Source organism: Embiotoca jacksoni, unplaced genomic scaffold, assembly GCF_022577435.1.
Source record: "Embiotoca jacksoni isolate LCO1_2020_lvr unplaced genomic scaffold, fEmbJac1.0.p SCAF_12, whole genome shotgun sequence".
NCBI classification, from domain to species: Eukaryota; Metazoa; Chordata; class Actinopteri; family Embiotocidae; genus Embiotoca; species Embiotoca jacksoni.
Window position 1 is genome coordinate 15,179,700 of NW_027185252.1, and position 21,442 is coordinate 15,201,141.

The following is a 21,442-nucleotide window of genomic DNA, read 5'->3' on the forward strand; positions in this document are numbered from 1 at the left end:
AAATTTACTCAGTGGAAAAATCGACACATTTAACTGAGACTACAAAAAGCACAAGTGGATGAAAAGTGGAGAAAATAGGACAGAATTCAAGGCTCAAGTTGGCAGCGGAGAATAAAGAACCGGGCTGTATGAATGATGAAAGCAAATGTATTCTGCAAGTATGGTTTGTTTTTTGCTCCTGACACTGTTACAATGACAGATCTTTAACAAATAAAGATTTCAATGAAGAAAGAGAAGTGCTTAAGGCCTCTCTTCCTTACTAATATCATGTGTTGAGAGCTGAAGGAAGACTGAGACGGCTAAATAAATTATGTTTTTCTCTGCTGATTGTTGGCAACAGCTCTTCCAGCTCCTGTTTCTGAAATTCATCCTTTTACTCTGAGTTTTATTTTTTATTCATTAAAGAAAATGTTGCCTTATATGGTAATGCTCAACACACCTCATGAACAGGTGGCATTCATCAAGATGAGACAATTTTGTAAATCCAACTTAAGTAAGAGAGGTTGAGCTAAGAAAACAATAATTTCTGCATTAGGCCCCAGGAGGATTATAATACAGCTCAATATAATTCCTAATATGACAAACACCAAGAAATAAACTTTGTAATGCCATTCAAATGTTTCTGTGATCACAGAATGATGATATCAGATCACAAATATAGTGAGGAAGTAAGTGCTAATGGGGACGAGATGGGAGAGATATTTTTCAGAGAGCGAATTCAGGGAAATATGAGAGAAACCATTTAGCAGGAAGATGAAAATGGGAGATATTTCTCAATTTATATTTTTTCTCAAATGACTTTCCATTCTACGGTTGTAGATAATGAAGTGACGGCCCAGTTTTCTTCCTGCAGCAGAGCCAGACAGCTTGATATCATCCACAGGGCATAGCAGATGACAAGACTGATGTATTTTGCATTTGTATTGAATTTGGGAAGTGCCGCCCTCACCCTGTGTGCGACGCATCTTGCTGGTCTGCATGAAACCCAGCAAGGTAATGAGGTCTTCGATGATGCGGAAGTACTGGGACCCTGAAGAGCTGCAGGAGTGAATAGTCACAGCTACCAACATCTGCTGGATGTCACACACCAGGAGCTTGTAGTCATTCAGGGGAATACTGCAGAGAGGACGAAAAAAACAAGAAAACATGAAGCACAGGAAGTCAGTCTGCCACTCTTTGCCAGATCAACCAACAGTAAGAGGATTAATGATTTAATTCTTGGCTCAATAGTTCAACACAAAAGCCATGAACCCAATGGAGGTGTTTGAATGAGTCATCCTCTGCTCCTGGCAGTCGTACCCATTTTCCATGCCGTTGAGGGTGGAGAGGGTGTTGAAGAGCACGTAGAGCAGCCCGTGGTCGAGCAGGATGTCTGCCAGCTTGGGGCAGGCGTTGATGAGCTGCAGCAGCAGACACATGGTGTTGTGCACCAAGGAGTTCTCATACAAAGAGTTCTCAATAAGACCCAACACTGGGATGATGCAGCGCTTTCTGAAGGGGGAGATATTTTCCAATTCCTCCAGGTCCAGACTAGAAAGAAACACAAGAATGAAAAATACAGGAGGTCTCCATGAAAGATTACTCATACTGTAGACAATTCAGTGAATAATAATAATGTGCCTATGGTGCACTAGGAGTTTTATCCCTTGACTCACTCTTCCTCTAGGCCCACCGGCCGTCCAAACAGCATCTCCAGGAAGCGTTCGAGGAGCCCTTGGGTGCCTTGGTGGACGTACAATTGGTTGGCGAGCAGTGAGAAGCCGTGGTTTTTCAGAAACTTCTCCTTCTGCTCCTTGTGAGCTCTGCTGAAGTAGGCATCCAGCAGCTGGGGGAGAGGAGCAGAACAAATGAGGTCTACGAGTACAGTCCTGGGACCTCATTTACAACCAGTACGTCCGCACAAAATGGGGCTTGAAACGTGTGTATGCCAATTCCCACGAAGAAGCAGGGATTTATAAAGACAAACCTGACGAGAGAATGCACAGACCTGTATGACCCATGTGAGGTAAATACAGTTTGTTGTGTTAAAGATAATAAGGGCCTGATTTACTAAAGGTTTGCGTGTGTAAAATCACGTGCAAACTCCACACCACCCGCAAAAAAATGCCCAAGCAGATCTACTAAAGACGTGCAGTGAGGATTGCGTCTTTCAAATGTGCAATTTAACACACGTTGTCCATTTTGCGTGTTTGTCTGCATGCATATGTAATATTGTCCGTTTCTACCTGAAGGTGCAAAATACTGGGAGGGAACATGCAAATAGAACAATTTAGCACCTGCAATGATATTTACTAAACCTGAAAGTAGAAATAGGAGAAGTGATTGTTGTGTATTTTAGTACGACTGAAGGAGTGTATTAATCAGATGTACAAACTCCATCTTTTATTAAAAATAAATAGGCTAATGTTTATACCCATCACTGAGGACAATTTAATTTGGTTGCTTTATTCTCAGAAGTTACCAGGGAAGAAGGCATGATGGAAAATGCTAATTTGTCCACTGACCTCACCCCGTCATTTGTGATAACTTGCATTGACATCATGAAGACAACGGCTCAACTATTACCAAGTTCTTCAGCAAATGGACAAGAAATTAGCAAAATGTGTGCGTGTGCACTTTGTGTGTAGCATTTGGGGAGAGGGAAGTGGCCTAAGAAAGATATTTGCACCGCGGCCAATCACAATTATGTTACGCTGCAGACATTAGCATCTATATTTATTGGTCCTGCAATAAACGCAAAGTTTTTGAGAACAAAACGTTTCATTTTCACCATTTTATACTAATTTTAAAAAAGTGCAGTTGCAAACGTTCAGTTTCCTATCTTTTTCTGTACTATAGACATGCTGCTACATTTTGGATGCGTGGGTTTTCATATTTCCTGATTTTGAGGATGAAGACACCAATGAGATGTGATAGTTCATCAGGCCTCTGCAACAAGTAAGCATGCAGAATTCATAATAATAAAAAAAAATTAAGGGATTCCTTAAAAGACACAGCCACACATACAAGATTAAATCTGCCATTCATCTGATAAGAGTGACGAGTCTTTCATTCCCTGTCTTTCCTCTGAGGGGATTGGTTTTTCTGTGCAGCGCTCAAAATGGTAACAATGAATATGTTAGCGAGTTCAAATCAGGAAAATAATCCAGGCCGGGAAGACTCACGCAGGCTCTCTGCTATATACTCCCAGGATTAAATCAATGAATACAAATAAACATTTGAGATCTTAGTAAATCAGGCCCCAAGTGCATTATTTTATGTGCCGTATGTAGGCTGCAGATGCTTAACAAATGTGAGGCTTGGTGTCCTGTTTGTTGCATTAACAGTCACTGCAGCTGTCAGCGTCTCTTTGTAACACTGCCTCTATTCTCTGTCAATATCAGACTGTAGATAAAAGTGGACATGGCTTCCATCTCACAATTATCCCGTCATTAATTCGATACTAGGCCTTAAAAAAGCGGGGATGTTTGGGGGCGTGTCTGATTCACAGGCCTGTGGTGGAGTCAGGTTTCCACTACGGGCGGGCGGGCGTAGTGTCCTCAGGTTCCCAATCAGATCGAATCAGATTCGCTGCTCGCTCCTCTCCAGCTCGTCCAATGTGGTCACTTCTATCTTCACACTATCTCTGCAAACCTCAAAGCTTTAAAACAGAGTTCCCATACCAATGGGTGACATCACAGTTGGTTCCTGGTTGGTCTATATTCATGAGGGATTTGTACTCATCATTTTTTGACATTTTGGAATCTAGTGATCGGACTGTAAAGCTCACTTTGTTTTGGATCACACACAAACTTTTAGAAATGAAGCCACGGGTGTTGTAAACAGCAGAAGAACCCCAATTGCACTGAAAATGGTCCCTACTTTGCTATTTTCTCCTGCTTCAGTAATATTTTGTTGAAAACTACAGAGCCCAACTAGTTTATACTCGATACACAGCTTAATCTCAGCTGTCTGCCACTTTAAAAATACACAACAGTTTCACTCACTGCTAGTTGTTAAAGCAAAAAGAAAAAGACGTAAAAACAAACATGTAAATGTGACTTGTGGGAATGGCATTGAGCAAAAACGTCCAACATTATTGTGCAATAAAAACGGACTCCTGGCGTTAAATCAGATCCACCTGCTTTATGGTACATGAGACTTGTCAATGACGAGACCGACCTTCATGACTCCTTGCTGGATGAGAGGTGACGAGTGATTGACCAGGACGATGAGGGTCTCTGGTTGGATGAGTTTGTCCATCACCTCCTCCAGCATGAGGTCAGGCAGCAGCAGCAAGACACCCCTCAGGAGATCATAGAGTCCGCAGCAGATCAGCACCAGGCAGTCCTCCGTACTGGACCTGAGACGCACAACTTGAACTTTACTGCTGAATGAACAACTACAATGAATCCCTGAAACAACGCTCTCGAAAACAATGTTTCGAAATGAAGTACAGTGTAATGAAACTTTAGGTTATACAGAATACACAAATTACATCCAGCATATGTTCATACATAAAAAAGAATTGGTCAAAGTGCTATAGAAATTTGTTTTGATCAGTGGAAGTGAATATTTTCTCTGGGGTATAAAACTTGCAACGGTCAGTAGAGAAGCAATTGATTAATGAATGAACAACAATTTGTTGTGCACATCAGAAACAGAAGACAGTTGAAACTGCATATTTTCATAAACAAAGTGTGAGCAGTGAAAGCATAAAATCAGAATATGAAACAAACACCTGCCACATATTTGGAGTAAAGCCATTTTTTCTTGAAAGTTTTTTGTAAAGCTTGAAATTCATCAACAAATGAAAGCAGCTGTCTTAGCGTCAGATGAGCCACATCGTGTCTAATAATGACCGATCAGTGACGGGTAGAAAAAAACTGAAACTATCACTAAATTACAAATCACTGTCAAAGAAGGTTATTAATGTAACCAAATGCTGGTTTAAGATTATCTAACTCCCAACACTGGTTGTTATTAAACTGTTGAGGTTTTGCATTCAGAATAAAACCCACACTGACATGGATTTAGTTAAAAGTTGACCACCGTAACAGCTTGGTCTACAGGTCTTCTGTGGAAATTCCTCAAGACAAGTCAAAATGAGTCTCAGTAGTGTGTGTGGCCTCCACGTGCCTGTATGCACTCCCTACATCGCCTGGACATGTTCCCTTTATTTTTTTGAGCAGTGTATATCTGACATTCAAACCAGCTCTGCTAAAGGTTACTATGATTACGTACCTGCCATTGGATTCAGTCCTGCCTTGGATTCTGTCGTAGCCAGGAGAGTAAGTGTAGACCTCCCAGTCTTCAGGCATGGAGCCCCGTTCAGCACTGCTGGAACAGCGGCCGGATGTCAGTGAGCCATTTGTAGCTGGGAAGGCCAGGCCCAGACTGGCCAGGTTGCTGTGGCTCCTCTGGAAGGACTGGATGCCTTTCAGGCTGTCGGGGCGGCGTGGCGCCTCGTCACCTACCCAGTCGAACCTGTCCTCTGACTCCGCCACCCCCACGCTCCCCTCTGCCAGGCTGTCCACCTCAGCCGCCTCGTCCCGGTCCTCCTCCACACTAATGGACGGCGTGCGCGGGGCCGCTGCCTCTCCGGTGTCCTTGGAGTTGCAGATGGTCTTGGCTGATTCACAGCTGCTCAGGAGCTGCTCGTCACCTCCGCCCTTCTTGAGAGTCTCCGTACTGCCAAGAGCCTGCTGCGTGGTGAGAGAGACCCCGTCACCTTCACCTGCCTCATTTGAGCTGCAGTGTCCGAGTCGAGGTGTCAATAGAGGCGAGGTGAACGGAGATGGAGCCAGACTAGGGAGGCGTAATGACCGATCATCACCTCCATGGTCAGGGGACGTAGCGAGGAGATGGCCTGGAAAACATAACAAAATAATTGAGCATTTACACATTGTGAGACTTCAAATCTGAATGCTGCAAAGGACCTCATTTGTATGCATGCATGCACATTGAACAACAGAAGTGCATATAGAATTACTGACAGAGCAGGATCATGATGGTTCATCGACAAAACCGCAGTTAATTGTGCCGAGACAAGAAACAAATCTTGTTTAAACAGTCAGTTCAGGAAATTACGTGTTTTTGTACTGTTGAATTTAATTCATCACATTGTTTTGTTGCAAGTATCTCAGTCAAATCCGTTTCATTTATGAGGCCCTTTCCTGAAGCTATTAAAGTAATTAAGTAATTAAAGTTGGAATTAAAAAAAAGCAATGTTGTGATGACAAAAGGTGTAAAACTGAGGACATTAAAAGCTCACACAAAAGAGGTTAAAATGGCAGTTAGAAAGATATGGAAATATACAGAATACAGAAACGCTCTGTTAGAACTAGAGTTGCAGTTAATAGTTGTTGTTTTTTTTAAAGCTGGAAGATGGGAGAGCGTTTCACAAACCCTTAAAATGACCTAATGATCATGCATCAATTTTTCCCCTCAGAAGTTATGTTTACATCAGGTAACAAAAATAAAACTTGTGACCATAAATTGTCATAGAGGGAAAACAGATACAGCCCTGACCAGTAAGTTTTAGAATTGATTTTAAGATTTTACTGATCACTTTTAGAGCACTTCATGGTTCAGCTCATTTCAGAGTTGTTGTTACCATAAGAGCATAATCCTCTCTTGCCTCTAACATATATCACTTGTTTTATTGTTCCTGTTGTTCTATATTTTTTGTTGGGGAATTGATCGGTATCATTTCTGCCTGGTTTTACATGCTTCAGCCCTATAATGTTTTATTGGAAATACAATTTAAAGCACTTTGGAACCGTGTTTTGCTGTCTAAATAAAGTAAATTATTTTTTAATTATGATTAATTTTACTTAATTTTTAATTATCATTATTTTATTTCTATTATTATGCATGTTAAATGCATTCCCCATGTTAGAGGCACAAACACTCAAAACCACTGCTGGTCTTTCAATTAATGACGTCATTCTTAGCAACAAACTGCAGGTTTGTACTTGATTATCTGGGAGTGCTTTAGTGTTGCACAGTAGAAGCAGCTGTACCTTCATGAGGAGCGTCAGGGAAAACAATCGGGGACAGAGACACCACAGAGCTGCTGGCAGACTTTCCTCCACTGTTAGAGTGTCTCAGGTACATAATGGACTGCACCTTCTCCTGATACAGCTTCCCGTCTGACAAACACACACATCAAAATAAACTCTGTAAATGAAGAGCACTTTGGCAAAGAGATGCTGCTTTCAGCTGCACTGCTTCCTCACCTATATGCAGCGCGAAGTAGAAGCTGGACGGTGTGTGGCAGACGTAGGTGTTGGTGGCTGGGTGAACAGCCAGCAGGAAGTTATAGATCAGTTTTAGCAGGTCCATGTCTGGAGGAGACCCGAGAACCTCCTGGATGATTTTGATGAATGACAAACACACCTCCTGTGGGATAGCAGTCAGATACTCGTCCCGATGCTCCTTGAGACAAACACAATGTTTTTAGTAATCGTCTCTCAGAGGAACAAAGGGCGCCATGACGGCAGCTTTACGGCAGCGACCTACCTGTAACACCTGGCAGGTGAGCAGGAAGCGATGCACGACTTCAGCCTTGAGGAACTGACGGATGTTGAAGACCTGATGAGGGTGGTTCATTCGGATGAGGATCTCTAAAGCGGTAAGCAGTGTTTCCCAAACTCCACCCTGACAACACAAACAGTAAATGAGAGGAAGACACATTAACTGATCTTCAGCCCATGGTGGTGTTTGGAGAACCATCCCTACTCAGCAAAGAAGGCAGAAGGCAAAATATAAAAGACTCCGAGACTAACTTTCAAAGTACCATCGTCAGTGCCAACACAGTCTCACCACTCTTTGTTTGCACAGCCAGACTGCATGAATAACAGTTCATTTCAACTCCCTCCACAAACGTTTGGGTTTGTCAGGACAGAAAATGTTGGAGAAAATCAGGTTAATTCTTTTAAAGTTCTGGGTATTTTTTGGAAAAAAATTGAAATCAATGAACCTAAGACCACAAAGTTGCTCTTCAAGTGCATAAAAATATTATCAGCTCATCATTAGATGATGATGTTTCGCGCTTTCGGCCTCTCATCGGGAATGGATGTTAATAAATGAACAGACTTTGGGAGAAAACGGACACACTAAGATTCATTCAAGTCATTCAAGAGTATTTCTTTTTTTCTTTTCCAACTTTTCTCTACTACTGTACCTTCAAGTCTGATGATAAAAAAAAAAATAGGCAGATCTTGGACAAAAAACTTTGGAAATTTAGCTTATCTACAGTATCTGTTTATCGTGACTGAAAAACATGAAACTGCCTTTTAACATCTTGTTTGCCGTCTAAATTTAAATGTATGACAATCACTTGGTTGTAAATATGATTGATGGTCTTTGCTTATTCTGTAATGTTTTGTCCACTTTTGTCAAACAATGCGTGATGTCTTCTGTCACAAATCAAATATAATTACATTTTTGTGATGCATGTGTTTACCTCAGCTTTGGCCCAGATCTTCCAGTTCAACAGAATCTCTGAGAGAAGCCTGATGTCCTGCACCACGGCGGCCGACTCGGTGTCCAAGCGGAACTGACCGTCATCCCCGAGGATGAGGATGGGTTCGCTTAGGCACCCATCAATTAACGTCTAGAAAGGCAGAACGTGGCCATCAGAAACACAGACTCTTCTGTAGTGTTTCTAAAATACCTTACAGAGTGCTGTTCACTCTAGTATTACACATACCCCAACATATTGATAGTCACTCGTGCAGAACCTCAGACAGGAGGAAAATCAATACATTCTCCAATACATTTTTGGAGTGCTTATCACTCCGTCAAAACTAATGCCATTTACTCCCTGAGCAGCCCTGTCTGTATTGATCACAGAGTATCATTTGTGACCAGCCTCACTGCAGTGGTCATAAATCTTGCAGTCCTTTATGTCTCTGCTAGACTGAGGTACTACAAGATAGAAGCTTGCCGAGTCTTACACACACACACACACACACACACACACAAACACACACACACACACACACACACACTTTTAAATTTGTATGACCAAGTTAAAGGTGAAATTAAATGAGTTTTAGAAAAGACACAAAAGAAAGATTTCTTTAACAGTAAGAATTGAAAAGTGTCAGTGGGAATAAAACTTCCAACAACTGTAATAGCATGTTCCTTTCTATATAGGAATGATTATGAGTGTTTAATATCACTATCACTAATCAGTGCAGGTCTGTGCTATACAATACAGGATGTGGAAGCTTAAAGTGACGAATGCAATCAGAGGAGCTGTGTGACTCTGCAGGAGCTCAGTATTTCATCAAGTCAGACAGAATCCATTTCAGCACAGAGCCATCACACAGCTCAATTACAGACACAGCCTGAGGGTCAAGTAACAGCAGGGTGACCAACACCGGCTCAGAGAGGCACCGCTGTGCCGGGCTGGATCGGAATAATGGTAAAAACTAAGTGCGGGTGAACATGTTATAAAGCAGCTTGGAGCAGGAGCTGTGGGAACAGAAGACAGCAAAGAGTTCAAGACGTGACTCACTTTGAGCATATGATATCCTACGACGCATTTGGGCTTGATGAGGACCTGATGGATCATAGAGTAACCATGGTAACAGTCCATTTCGTGCATGCGGTGTTGGTTAAACTTGGACAGAGACAGCAGCACTCGCAGGGCCAGAGCCTGGGTCTTCTCACAGTCACTCAGCTCCACCGTCTGGACACCGCAGAGCCCCAGATGAGAGACACAGTGGCACAAAGAAGGACAGGAAAAAAAAACCCACCTCAGCATGAGAACAATGCAGTTTTCTGCTGCTTCCTTTTAAAAAATAAAAAAACATTATTTCACTTTGTACCCGTTTTCGTAACCGTGTTCTCACAAAGCTCAAAATGAGTCAACATGGAATGTTTACTTTAAAAGTGAGATTAAACTTTGTTCTCTAACTTTCTCAAGTTGTTGGCCTGGAACACAGTTAATCAGGTTTTCAGAATCAGATGAATAACTTTGCTGATTACAGAGTTCAAACACAAACAAAAGGCAATTCATTTGTCCGTTTGGCTTAGAAATTAATTTGATGTCAGTGCTGACCATTTGTAGCACCGTTATGCGCAAAAAGGAAAAATAGTATTGTTTGTTCTACAAGCAAAAGCTTTTTGTAATCAATTTGTGAAACAAGGGTGAAACAAGACAATTTCTTCCAAGTTTTCTGCACAGGGATTTATTTGTATATTCTCTGACGGAAACATATCTAATATTTTTGAAATTTTATGACAAGAGGGCACCGTGGCCTCCGAGCTTCATTAAATATATGGATCATCGTCCTACCTGTGCGAAGAGGAAGACAAAATTCCCCGTTCCTCCGATCTTGTGCAGGACGCTCTGCAGGCCGTGGGTTTCAGTGGGGAGCAGAGCTCTGAGAGCGTTGGGCTCCAGCGAAACGCTCTGCACCTCCTTGGAGCTGAAGGGCCGCTGGGTGACCACCGTCTTGGCCTGACCTTTCAGTCTGATTACAGGCTCGTAGATAGTGTAGACTCTTGGCATGCTGGGGGCATACACGACTGCCAGGCTCTCCTGTGCAGAAACAAGGTACACGATCACCTTTTCAGGCAACACTGTCTTTTTGTTCTTTTAAATAATTGATAATCTAAGGTTTGCAGTAAATGTTCAATAACCTACTAGCCTTAGGTACATATTTAGCTCTAGACCAGGCCTGATTGGAGTTTGAAAGAAGTTACGAAGTAGAGGGGAAATCTTTCATTCTTCTTCCAATTTTTTCAATCAGCACAGCTATTATCAACAAAGCTATTAGCTTTTAATGGGAGAAAACCTATTTTCAGTCTCACTGAAATAGCTGCAGCTTAACTATAATAGCTTTTTCCATTTGGGAAACATTACTTCCTCCCGTGCAGAATCATTAATGACAGCTAATTGGAACAATCTTTTACTCATACACTGAAATGAAACAATAAATGAGACATAGGAGGAATTGCGATGTCTACAGAGCACTTAAATCAAAAGTACAAGTGCAGGAATAACATCTGACAAGCAGAAATTGGATAAGAAATTTTAAATTAAAGTGCGACAATGCAACATTTATTTGCTGACTTCATATTTCATTATAACACCATGTTGTGATGTGTTGCGTAAACAATGACTTACAACCAGAGTTGTTGTGTCTACATCCTTGTTCTTCATCAGAATCTCTTGGACATTTTCACACTTCAGACCTTCCTGAGTGACAAACTTGGAGAATGTTGCATTTGGCTTGCCGTACTTGCAGGGCATGATGGAGGTGAGGTCTGGTCCACTGGTGTACAGGTAGAAGGCCTCCTCAGAGCTGATCCTAGACCCTGGCATAGGCAGGTGTTGGAGGGAAAATTAAGGAAAAAAGCATTTATGTTAACTGTGCTAGCAAATCCAAAGGGGAAAAAAGTGTCAACCTGTTGTCCGTAGAGCCTGTGTGTTACAAGTTTGCCATGTGTAACTTGTAGGACTCAGAACTCTTGGGATGGGGCGACTCACAGAGTCTGCGCCTGTGCAGTGGCTATGTAGGCCAGGTGGCGTGCACTGGCTGTGAACCCGGGACAGGACAAAAGCTGAGTCAGCAGTCTTGAGTCAGCAGTCTTGAGTCAGTGGAAAAACCCCAAGGGGGTCGTAACGGATTGTATGTCTGCTGGCTCAGCAGGAAACGGCCAAATATGGGCACGCCACCTGCGCAGGATGAACGAAAGGGTTCGTGTTTTCGTGCCAAAGAAGATGCAGATTAAGGGCAACGGAGGTGCCCAGAAAAGTATAACAAGCCTATGAATTTGAGAGTTTGAGAGTTCGTTTTTGTTTTTGTCTGTCCCGGGGCCCCCGTCATTTTATTGATGTCTTTTGCTCAATAAAATGTTTCGTATCTGACTTTGGAAGACTTCGTTGCCTTGTTTCCGAGTTGTCTAGAGTTTTTCGAGGAGTGTTTTGACGAAGTGTTTGGCGAGCAACCCAGAGCCTTCTTCCCAACTTAAGGCAGTAAATCTTAACTACGACACAGGCAAAAAAAATGGTTAGAATAACAAACATAAGGGCCTGAAAAAATTGTTTGAATGATATTTTTTCCAGCAGAGGTCCTTCTGTCTGTTGAAGTAATCATTTCAAAGATTTTCAATTAAATAACGCTCAATTCCCTATCTATCACTGAATGACGCAACACAATGGTGACTGAGCCTGTGGCCCACTGGTAGGAGTCCATGCATACACAGTTTAACAAGCTGGGTGGTGGGCACACAGCTTTCCCAGCCACAGAGGGAAGGTGGCGCTAAAGCAACAGGCTCCCTCTTCGATATTTCTCATTATCAATGCGTGTCCTTTGTAGGACCGGTTCGTCCAAGTTGGGTCCTTCACACGCGACACTCCTGAAATCCTCTGAACAAAGTCCTGTGTCCTGGGTAGACTTTTGAAGGATCATGACATAGCATCCTAAAAATGCAGCCTACCAAGGAAACATCTTTGAGATTGAAAAACACCCTGAGCGGTCATTCTGTCGCAAGGTAGCAAGCTCGGAGACCAACGATAACCTGTATTTAGTCACTCAGGAAAAAGTCAGCCAATCAGAGGAGAGGGCCACTGATATCAATGTACCCAAAAGACAGACACAAAACAGCCTGTTCTTGGTAGAGTTCCAGAGAGTAGCTGAAGAGACGAGAAGTAAAACTATATTGAGATGGATTTTGGTTTTTAAAACCACAAATATATCCAAATAAAAAACTGGAAGAGAGTGAAATATGACATCTCTAAAGAAAATCTTGGCCATTTGGATGTTTCTTTTATTAGGAAGCTATAAAAGTGAGGAATCCCAATCGGACTCTGAATCCACCTCATGAGTTAATGATCCACAATATTCCATCAAAAATGGCCCTGTGAAAGGCTGGCGACCTGTCCAGGGTGCACCCTGCCTGAGCTGGGATAGGCTCCAGCACCCCCCCCCCCCCCCGTGACCCTGTTCAGGATAAAGCGGGTATAGATAATGGATGGATGGAATATTCCATCAATAACCCACAAAGTAATAACATGAGGTGACGCAACGCGAGACCCTCGAGGTGCCTTGATGTTTTATTTCTTGTTGTTTAGAAACTTCTTCAAACTCTCACAGCACTTTTTTTTCCAAGAAGAAATCACTCCCCACGATGAATTCCAACGACAGCGGAGAGGGCAAGCTCATCTAAATCCATCATTTGGGTTCACAGGTTGGGATCGCCTGGCCGTTCACGGCCAATTAGAGGCAACAAGAGAAGTATTCAGTGAGCCTCCCGAGGGAATGCTGAGAATCCACAGCTTAACACACATCACACCAGAACAGCCTTGTACTGCTGGAAACTGGATACGCTTTTAAAATATAAATGTGTCATAAAACATTAATGTGCATTTATGTGCACTATACACCGCTTGTAAGAGTGAGCTGGTAATCAATGTGTCACCAAGTAGCAGAACTGAGGAAGGATAAAATCATATAAAGGATTAAAACAGACTGCATGTAGAGTAAGACCATCACCCTCTGTCTGGGATTAAATGTCCTATGGACACGTGATTCTAGTCCTACCGTTGAAGAGAAGCACAGTGCCCATGTTCCAGCGTCCATTCTGCTTCAGCAACTCCTCACAGGAAGGCGAGCAGTGGCCCAACATGCAGAAGGTTTTGTTGCTGTCAGATGATAAACTGGACTTCCTGGGCAGGGTGTAGTCCAAAGAAACCTCACATTTCCTAAAGGAAAGATACGTTTTTAGTTGATTTAATTTCACTAATTTACCAACCAAATTAAACAATCACATTTCAGTCAGATTCTTGTTTCCTCACCAGATGCCGCACACCCAGACGACCACACGGCCGTGGATGTTCTTCTTGCCCTCTGGCTGCTGGCTGTACGTGAGGCTGAGCTGCTGCCACTGGTCCCCTCTGAGGAGTCCCTCACCAGAGTCTGCCTGCGCCAACAGCCCTGCTTTTATCTCATCATTTGGGTCTATGCAAATCCTGTGGGGACATCGCATTACAAAACTTCAAGGCCCATAAACTATGAACACTTAAGAAACAGTAACCTTCGCTTCACACACATCGTTGAGACTGCAGTCGAAGCTGGAGCTCACCTGAATGTCAGAGAGCCTGTAGAGAAGTCTGCCCACACTTGAAGCATCAGTGCCTTGGAGCCCATGGACAGAATATGAATGAGGCCTTCCTCTGCTGATATTGTCCCACCATGAGATGAGCCATTGAGCGCCTCGGCAGCAGGAGGGTTACTTTCTTCTGGAAAACAACGAGTAGAGAATCTCAAACCAGTTTCTGGGCATCAAGCACAAAAGATTACAGGTGAAGGATCCGGGTCTCACCCTCTTTGTCCCCGTCCTCCTCCTGCTCTGCCACCCTCAGCCACATAGAGGCACTGAAGCCGCTGGCCATATGAGGCCAGCAGTTCTGCCCAACAAGGGGCAAGTGGAGAGGAGCGATGTGCCAAGGCGAGGAACGGAGGTGGCTTGGTCGGGACTCTGTGTCCCCCTCCCTGCGACCAGAAGACAGCTTCCCCTTCCACAGCGAACCGGCGCTTTTCCCACCGGCAGCGGTGCTCTGTCTGGATCCAGGAGACGACCCTCCCGGCGTAGACGCCCCGAGGATTATTGGAAAGGTCAGGAGGTGAAGAGGTTCCATATTCATGTTGGCTTCGATGATTTGTAAGATGCCCTTCAGTAAAACCTCCTGGAAGGTACCAATGAAAAAAAGGAAGATAGGGGAAGAGTCAGTTTAGATTTAATAAAGAATACGCTGCACTGACTCGGCCTGTTTACAATTTTGCAGGCTTTTTTGTATCCTTAAAGTAAGTAAAACAAAGAAAAATCTCACACATTACTGAACAGTTTAATTGCTTTAACTGTGATCTATTAAAAATAACTTAGCATGAAATCTGTAGTAATCCTGTAAACCTTGTTAAAGAAGATATAAACAAGTGATAAATAAAACAGATATAGCAAAAGCACACTGTTTCTTAAACAGGGAAAACTTGGGCAGAAGTAGAAACAATAACACAATCACAGCCACTGATGTGTTTTGGAGACAGAAAACACGGGTCACAAGTCCTTATGTTGGTTAAAAATAAACTCTTTTCCGATTTGGAAGCTGATTTCTCAGAGACGGGTTATTAACCATGTTTGCAGCCTGATTCCAATTAAACACAGACGTGTGGTAGTAGGTTGTAGAATCACATCTGTTGTGCACACTGTTGCTAATTGTATATAGAATAAAGTGGGCCCAATGGAGCATTACGTGTTGATGAGTTTGAAAGAACCAAGAAGTGAGAAGACAGTTTGACAGGAAGGATGTCTTACAAATAAGACATTGTTCCTGTTAAAAACCAAAAAAAAGCGTGCCGACAACGTGAGCTCGAGCCATCAGTGTTAACACCATGAACATAAGCACACAGAACTGCTGAGTGACTGATAGGGTTTGCTATTTACAGTAGGTGGGGTCTTCTCCAGGAAGAGGCGAATCAATAGAGCCAGTTCCTCCGCTGTGATTCGCTGGCTCACCATGGCAACCAGCAGCTCCACTAGCACAGTCTGGCAATCTGAATGTAGACCAATGAAGAGCAAATTACGTGAACAGTTTTCACTCACTTGGTCATGCACCAGAGCACCGCAGGCAGAGAGGGAAAACGGATTCCCTGCCTGCTTTACTCTCATCTCTGGTAAAGAAAACAAAAATGCCACAAACAAGCAAATAAAATACAAGTGAATAACAGACAGTGCATTTATATTGGAAGCACTGAATAAGAAGGAAGATTTTTATAGGAATTTATGAATATCATCCATATTATAGTTGATGTTTTAACCATGAGAAACTGGCAGAGAAAATGTCACAAGCAGGAGGTTGAAAACTTACCAGCACTTCTCCCCAGGATCTTGGACATCACAATATTACAGTGCTAAAAAAGATGAATTCTATAAAAAAAAATCCATGGGGTACAGATTTTTCCAGGAAGAACCAAAAGCATCTATACTAAATATGACATTTGAGCCCTGGGGACCCAGTACAAATGTCAGGAGCAGGAAAAAAATAACAGCGTGTGGCCACACATGAAAAATATCTTGTAATTTGAGATTTTTTATTTTTTTTATTTTTTTTTTAAATGTCAGAATAAATAACAAACCTGTAAAGGAGGGGTCTGTTTGACTGAGGATGCTGTGAAAGCCAGACAGGAGAGCTTTGACTACTCCCTGTGAGAACAAGAACAAGCGGATCAGTCATGTTCCTCAGAGCACAGCTGAGACAAATACAGTGTGGGTGGTGGCGGATCAGAGAAGTACAAAGAGAAAGAAGTCGCCAGTCTGACCTGGTCGTACAGCAAGCCAGCATTGCGGCGGTTGGAGCGTACAGCACCGAGCAGGCTGTTAAACACGTGGCTCAGAACCTCCAGGTCCGGGGAGCCGGAGGCAAGAAGCTGCAACTCCATAGTGCAGATCTCTGGGAAAAGCAGCACGCCACGCCCAGGCCCCTCCGCCACCGCCGCAAACTCCCGCAGCATGGCCGACTCCACCTTCACTCCTAAGAGAACAACCACGGGGAGATCAGAGACACAACAAGAAACTGGCACACATGCATTGAGATATTAAAACATGTTCCGCTGACTGCCATGCTAAGACACAGCATGTGTTGCTTGAACAGCTTCATGATCCACAGGCATCCCCTCCTTCAGTACCAACCTCCCATTTTGGAGGCAGCACATAAAAATGAATTAGGTTCGGTTCTGTGCTCAGCTTCAGAGCAGCATGGAGTTCCCTCATGGTTTACAGGAAAGCAGCCCAGCAGGCTCTGACATGGCTTCTGGGACCTCCTTTTATTAATGAAGATGTGTACGTCTCCCTGTGAATGGCTGCACAGTTTGCCACCAACACTCACGCATCCAGATACACAATGCTTTCAGTAAATATGAACTAAAAATGCACATTACTAACAGTCATCCCAGACTCCCTTCATACCATGCTGTGCTGTGCTGATACTTGTGTTTGGTCTGTGGTTAAATCTAATTGCAGCGACGCCCCAGCTTGCAGCTCGTCACTTTTCAGTGCCTTTTTGGAAAAGAATTATAATCCTAAAATTCACAAACCATTTCAATTAACCTTGCAAAAACAAAAACAAGAAGCTGTTGCAGTGTAAATGCAGTTATGAGACGAGGAAATGTAAGAAGACAGCGGTCACTGGAGCCGGCATAAAGAGAAAAGCCTGGGGAGAGAAAATGTGCAGAGAGCAAATGGAAGATGAAGCAGCTGATGTTGACAAGCCAAGACACCTGTCAATCAAGCAATAAGCCCAACATAAAATATTCTTTATAAGGAATATTTTCTTCATTATTAAATTCATCTTTCACAATCCTATGCTTTTGTAAAGAAAGTAATTTGAATAGATTATAATTTAGCCTTCAGTGACCGTGCTCAAGTCCTTAAGATGATGTATTTCCTTCTCAGCCCGGATTCTCCGTGTAAAAGAAAGACTGGATGTTTAAATTTGAGAAAGAAAGAGCAGATGAGTGTTACTGCCAAACAACTGTTTCTGGCACTGGTTGGAGATTTGTTTATTTGTCCCACATGAGTTCAGAATTAAAGATTCCCTGTTTTCAGAAGACGTAATACTGTTCCAGGAAGTTAAAATCTCCGTTTGATGGTGAGTTCAAGTCACAAGATTCAGCTCATGAGGCCAACTAGCTGCCTGCAGTTGTAAACGTAAAACAATAACTCCATTCTGAGGGGATAGAAGGAGGAAAAGAAAAAGAAAAAAAAGTTTAATCAGGCCACGTTCTCAACCTGCAACTCCAGAGGGAAGAGAGGCAGACCTAACATTAGAGGCACAGGTCCATTTTATTTTGCTGTGTCATGCACACGCAATAAAAAAACTAGCCACTAATTATTGCTAAATATCTTCCGCCGCCCAGAAAAGGAGGATGTTGTTTTTTATGCAACAATAACAGCCCCGTACCTGCATTTACGCTGTAGGCTACCTAAAAACCATGATGCCATTTCACAGAGGATCTTCCAGTGACTGCAGGGAAATGCAATGACAAATGATAATTCAACAATCAGTGGGAGAAGCAAGATTTCCCAAGGCTAAAAATGAGCAGGTTTAGAGGTTGAGACTGACCCGTGACCTCTCAAATCCATCAAGATTAGTCCGCTGACATTTATCACCAACAATAACAAATGGTAGAGAGGACAGAGGACGTGAAGTTAAAGTGATTTACAGCGTTCTAAAAAACGACCCCGGGGCTGAAAAATGAATCTGTAGTGGAGAGTAACAAGACTGAGAGCAAACTGTGCAAGTAACCAGCCTAAGCTACTTTTATTTGAAGCAGTGATGTATGTGCAGTGGCTGTGGATCCTTGAGGAGGAGTAAATGGGAGCGCGCGCGTGTGCGTGTGCGTGTGTGTGTTTGTGTGTGTGCGTGTGTGTGTGGCAGTAAGTGTGGACCTACCCTCTTCTTGCTTGGCCATGTCCTCAGGGTTGCTTTCGCTGTCGGCGTCGTAGCCCTCCTCCTCTCCCGGGGGCTTAACGCCACAGTTCTGCACCTCGTCCACCTCCTCAGACAGATCGCCTGCCGGGGCCGCCCCCTCCGCCAGCACCTGGAGCTTCTGGTTAATAAGACCGTGAAGAGCGGGAGGCAGACAGAGAGAGACGAGAGGGAAGGCAAGACAAAGTCATAAATTTCCAATCCTCTACAGCTCAAATAGAACCAAAAACCACAATGATGACCTGGCAAACGTTCAAGCAGTTAAGATCAATTTCGCAAGAGCTTACCCAAGCAAGGTTTAAAAAAAACACAAAAAAAACCAACAACTCCTTGACCAAGAATAGTTTTACGCTAAAATATAACAAGCATGAAAAGCAGCGGTCCTTCCACTAATGCAGCGAATAAATTGCCATATAAATGAGAGGGGAAAAAAAGTACAAGACTTTGGTCATAAGACAAATATCAGCTGACTTGCAAGACACTCACACAGTGCAGTTCCTTGACGTGAACAGTCAGTCATCATATGTGCACGTAGGCAACCCCCCCCTTACACACACACACACACACACACACACACACACACACACACACACACACACACACACACACACACACACACACACTCACTTTGTTATATTCAAGTAAACAGTCACACTCTAAACTGTTTACTTGTTCAAAGAGGCTTGTTGTAACACACACCCCCTCTCCAATAGTCCAGTTCGGAGGACAAACTTTGTGGCGTAGGGCTTATCTTAGAGCTTCATATCACACACTTGTAATGACTAATTGAACATCACACTCTGCTGGGCTCGCTGAAAAAGAACTAAGCTCTCAGGAAATAGGTAAATCTATTATATAAAAACTAAATCCTCCTGTTTTGGAACGAGCTCAGTCAGACAGGCATTTTAAGACTTGAGGAAAACACGACTAAGGCTGTGCGATAGGAGGACACCCACCACCAGTCGGCAAGTCATTATAGTGTGGACGGTCAGAAGAAAAATTATCACCTCCCCACCCCATCTCATTTCCTGAAACAAATGAAAGCAATTGCACGTCTGCTCGTCACCATATATGGTTCTTTCAATAATGTTGAACAAAGCCTGTAGCGATAGTGTCACTACTGAGGAGGTGAGAGCTGCTGTGACTGAAGGATTACCGGTTAAATACATTTGTTTTTTTTAATATGTTTATAAAGTCTACCAGCTGACAGCAACACGTACAAGTCATTAAAACAAATGTCACTGACTTGTTTGTTTCAAAATGAGGTCACTGCTTGCTCATGTTTGCACCCCCTTGCTTGCACTACACAAAGGCTATCATTATTTACGTTTGCGGTTTTGTTGTATGATGGGCAGATAACGGCTGCTTAGCAACAAGGAGTGAATGGCCTTACACACACTGCAGTCCTGATGCTTGATAACACTCGGCTGGGGAATGGTTTTCCTCTCATTGTAAGATTCAATGTAACATTTTGCCCACTTAGCCAGTAGGTCAGAGTTTCAATTACACGGCAGCCAAAAATGAAAACAATGCTTTCCGTATAATTTTGGGCATTTATAATACACAATATGTACAACAATGATGCTCCCTTTGGATTTGGTTGTTTATGACACAAGACCAGAAGTTATTATCATAACACTTCAGTGAGTATGAATTACCTTAATAATAAACTCTTGTGTCAAGAACGGAGAAAAGTGACAGAACACAGGGCATCCAACAGGTTAAAATAACGTTTTGGTGACAGGTGTAGCGACCTGTGGCTGATAAGTTTAGAGGGGCATAATGCAACCCAGGTTATTTTCTGTAGCTACAATTTAGAGATGTCCCCTACATGCCTCGCATGCAGAAAATCAATAGACGCTACAATTTACCGACGTTCACTAAACGCCTCGCAGATGCCTGGGACACACTGGAGGCCGGGTGTGTTTTCATTTTGGCGTCCTTGTTAATAGATTAGAGCAGGGGCCACAAGTATTAGACATGCCTTGCGTGTGCGTGCGTCATCCAGAGAGCAATCCGGAAGCCTAGTTTTCACGCGTGACTCGCGCGGTTCCCGGCGGGGAAGCGATTAGTGATCACATGAGCACGATATAATCATAGCGGAAACCGAGTGTAGGCTGTAATAATAACATGACTAAAGCTGGCCAGGTGAAGGGCAGCGCTTTCCCGCTGCTCTCTCCCGCCTGCGTGGTCGGTGTGAGTGCCCATGTGCGTCCCGGTGGAGCATCCGGTTACGACGGCGTGTGCGACTCGAGAGAGTTTGAGACCAAACTTTTACATCAAGGTGCCCCAGCGGCACATGATTTAGGGCCACTAAGATTTTTCACCCGTAATCGCGTGTACTCACTCCACTATTAAACCTTCTGCAACATGGCCTGCACACTGCAGAGAAATACTGAAGCCTCTGAAACCGCCAAGAGAGTTACCAGTAGAAGTGTAATTAGTTGCAACCGTGTGCGCAGGTGGTTTCCGGTTTTCTGCTCAGGGATTTGGGAGAAGAGCTAATGAAGGAAGTGAGGTGTGTGGAGTTGTTTTAGTTCTTCCATGTATGAGGCTGGAGAAAATGCAGCCAGTTTGAGTTGTGGTAACAAATTGAATGTTTGATGTTTTCATAGTTGGTTGTTTCAATGGAATTTGATGGAAGTCCTCCTTTTTTATTTTTACTTTTGTATGTTCTGGAAATTGCAGCGTTGCCACAACATTTTAAGAGGAGTTTGCCTGGATAAGCGTTTCTACTGTGCGTGAGGAAATGTGTCTGTGTAGCAGGTATCTACACATAATACAATACATACATTTTTTGTTTGCCTTGTTTTGTAAATGTTTGGTCATTTTGGTAACTGTCTGTATTTCACTGTTTTTTTTTGTTCTGTTTGACATTTGTTTGCTTTAGTCTGCCTGGCCTTGCATGGACTGTGGACAAAAGCACCTGCGAGTGTGTCCTGTGAGGGTGGACTA

The 21,442-nt window shown here is 43.2% G+C and overlaps 1 protein-coding gene across 7 annotated transcripts in view; it reads right to left on the reverse strand.

The window, feature by feature from the left end:
* Positions 1–21,442, reverse strand: part of lyst (lysosomal trafficking regulator) — a 66,042-nt gene that overhangs the window by 14,348 nt on the left and 30,252 nt on the right. For 3 of the 7 annotated variants that reach the window (XM_069145046.1, XM_069145050.1, XM_069145052.1), the window contains 20 exons: positions 18,452–18,608; positions 16,320–16,531; positions 16,137–16,203; positions 15,445–15,554; positions 14,326–14,689; positions 14,086–14,242; positions 13,799–13,972; positions 13,545–13,705; positions 11,126–11,316; positions 10,292–10,537; positions 9,509–9,682; positions 8,450–8,599; positions 7,504–7,641; positions 7,221–7,419; positions 7,005–7,133; positions 5,224–5,848; positions 4,162–4,342; positions 1,656–1,825; positions 1,300–1,530; positions 950–1,116 (listed from right to left, as the gene is read on the reverse strand). In XM_069145046.1, coding sequence (XP_069001147.1) covers positions 950–1,116; positions 1,300–1,530; positions 1,656–1,825; positions 4,162–4,342; positions 5,224–5,848; positions 7,005–7,133; positions 7,221–7,419; positions 7,504–7,641; positions 8,450–8,599; positions 9,509–9,682; positions 10,292–10,537; positions 11,126–11,316; positions 13,545–13,705; positions 13,799–13,972; positions 14,086–14,242; positions 14,326–14,689; positions 15,445–15,554; positions 16,137–16,203; positions 16,320–16,531; positions 18,452–18,608 — 4,003 coding nt within the window. The remainder of the gene's footprint in view (positions 1–949; positions 1,117–1,299; positions 1,531–1,655; positions 1,826–4,161; positions 4,343–5,223; positions 5,849–7,004; positions 7,134–7,220; positions 7,420–7,503; positions 7,642–8,449; positions 8,600–9,508; positions 9,683–10,291; positions 10,538–11,125; positions 11,317–13,544; positions 13,706–13,798; positions 13,973–14,085; positions 14,243–14,325; positions 14,690–15,444; positions 15,555–16,136; positions 16,204–16,319; positions 16,532–18,451; positions 18,609–21,442) is intronic. The other 4 variants (XM_069145051.1, XM_069145047.1, XM_069145049.1 and 1 more) reach the window with 3 other exon arrangements.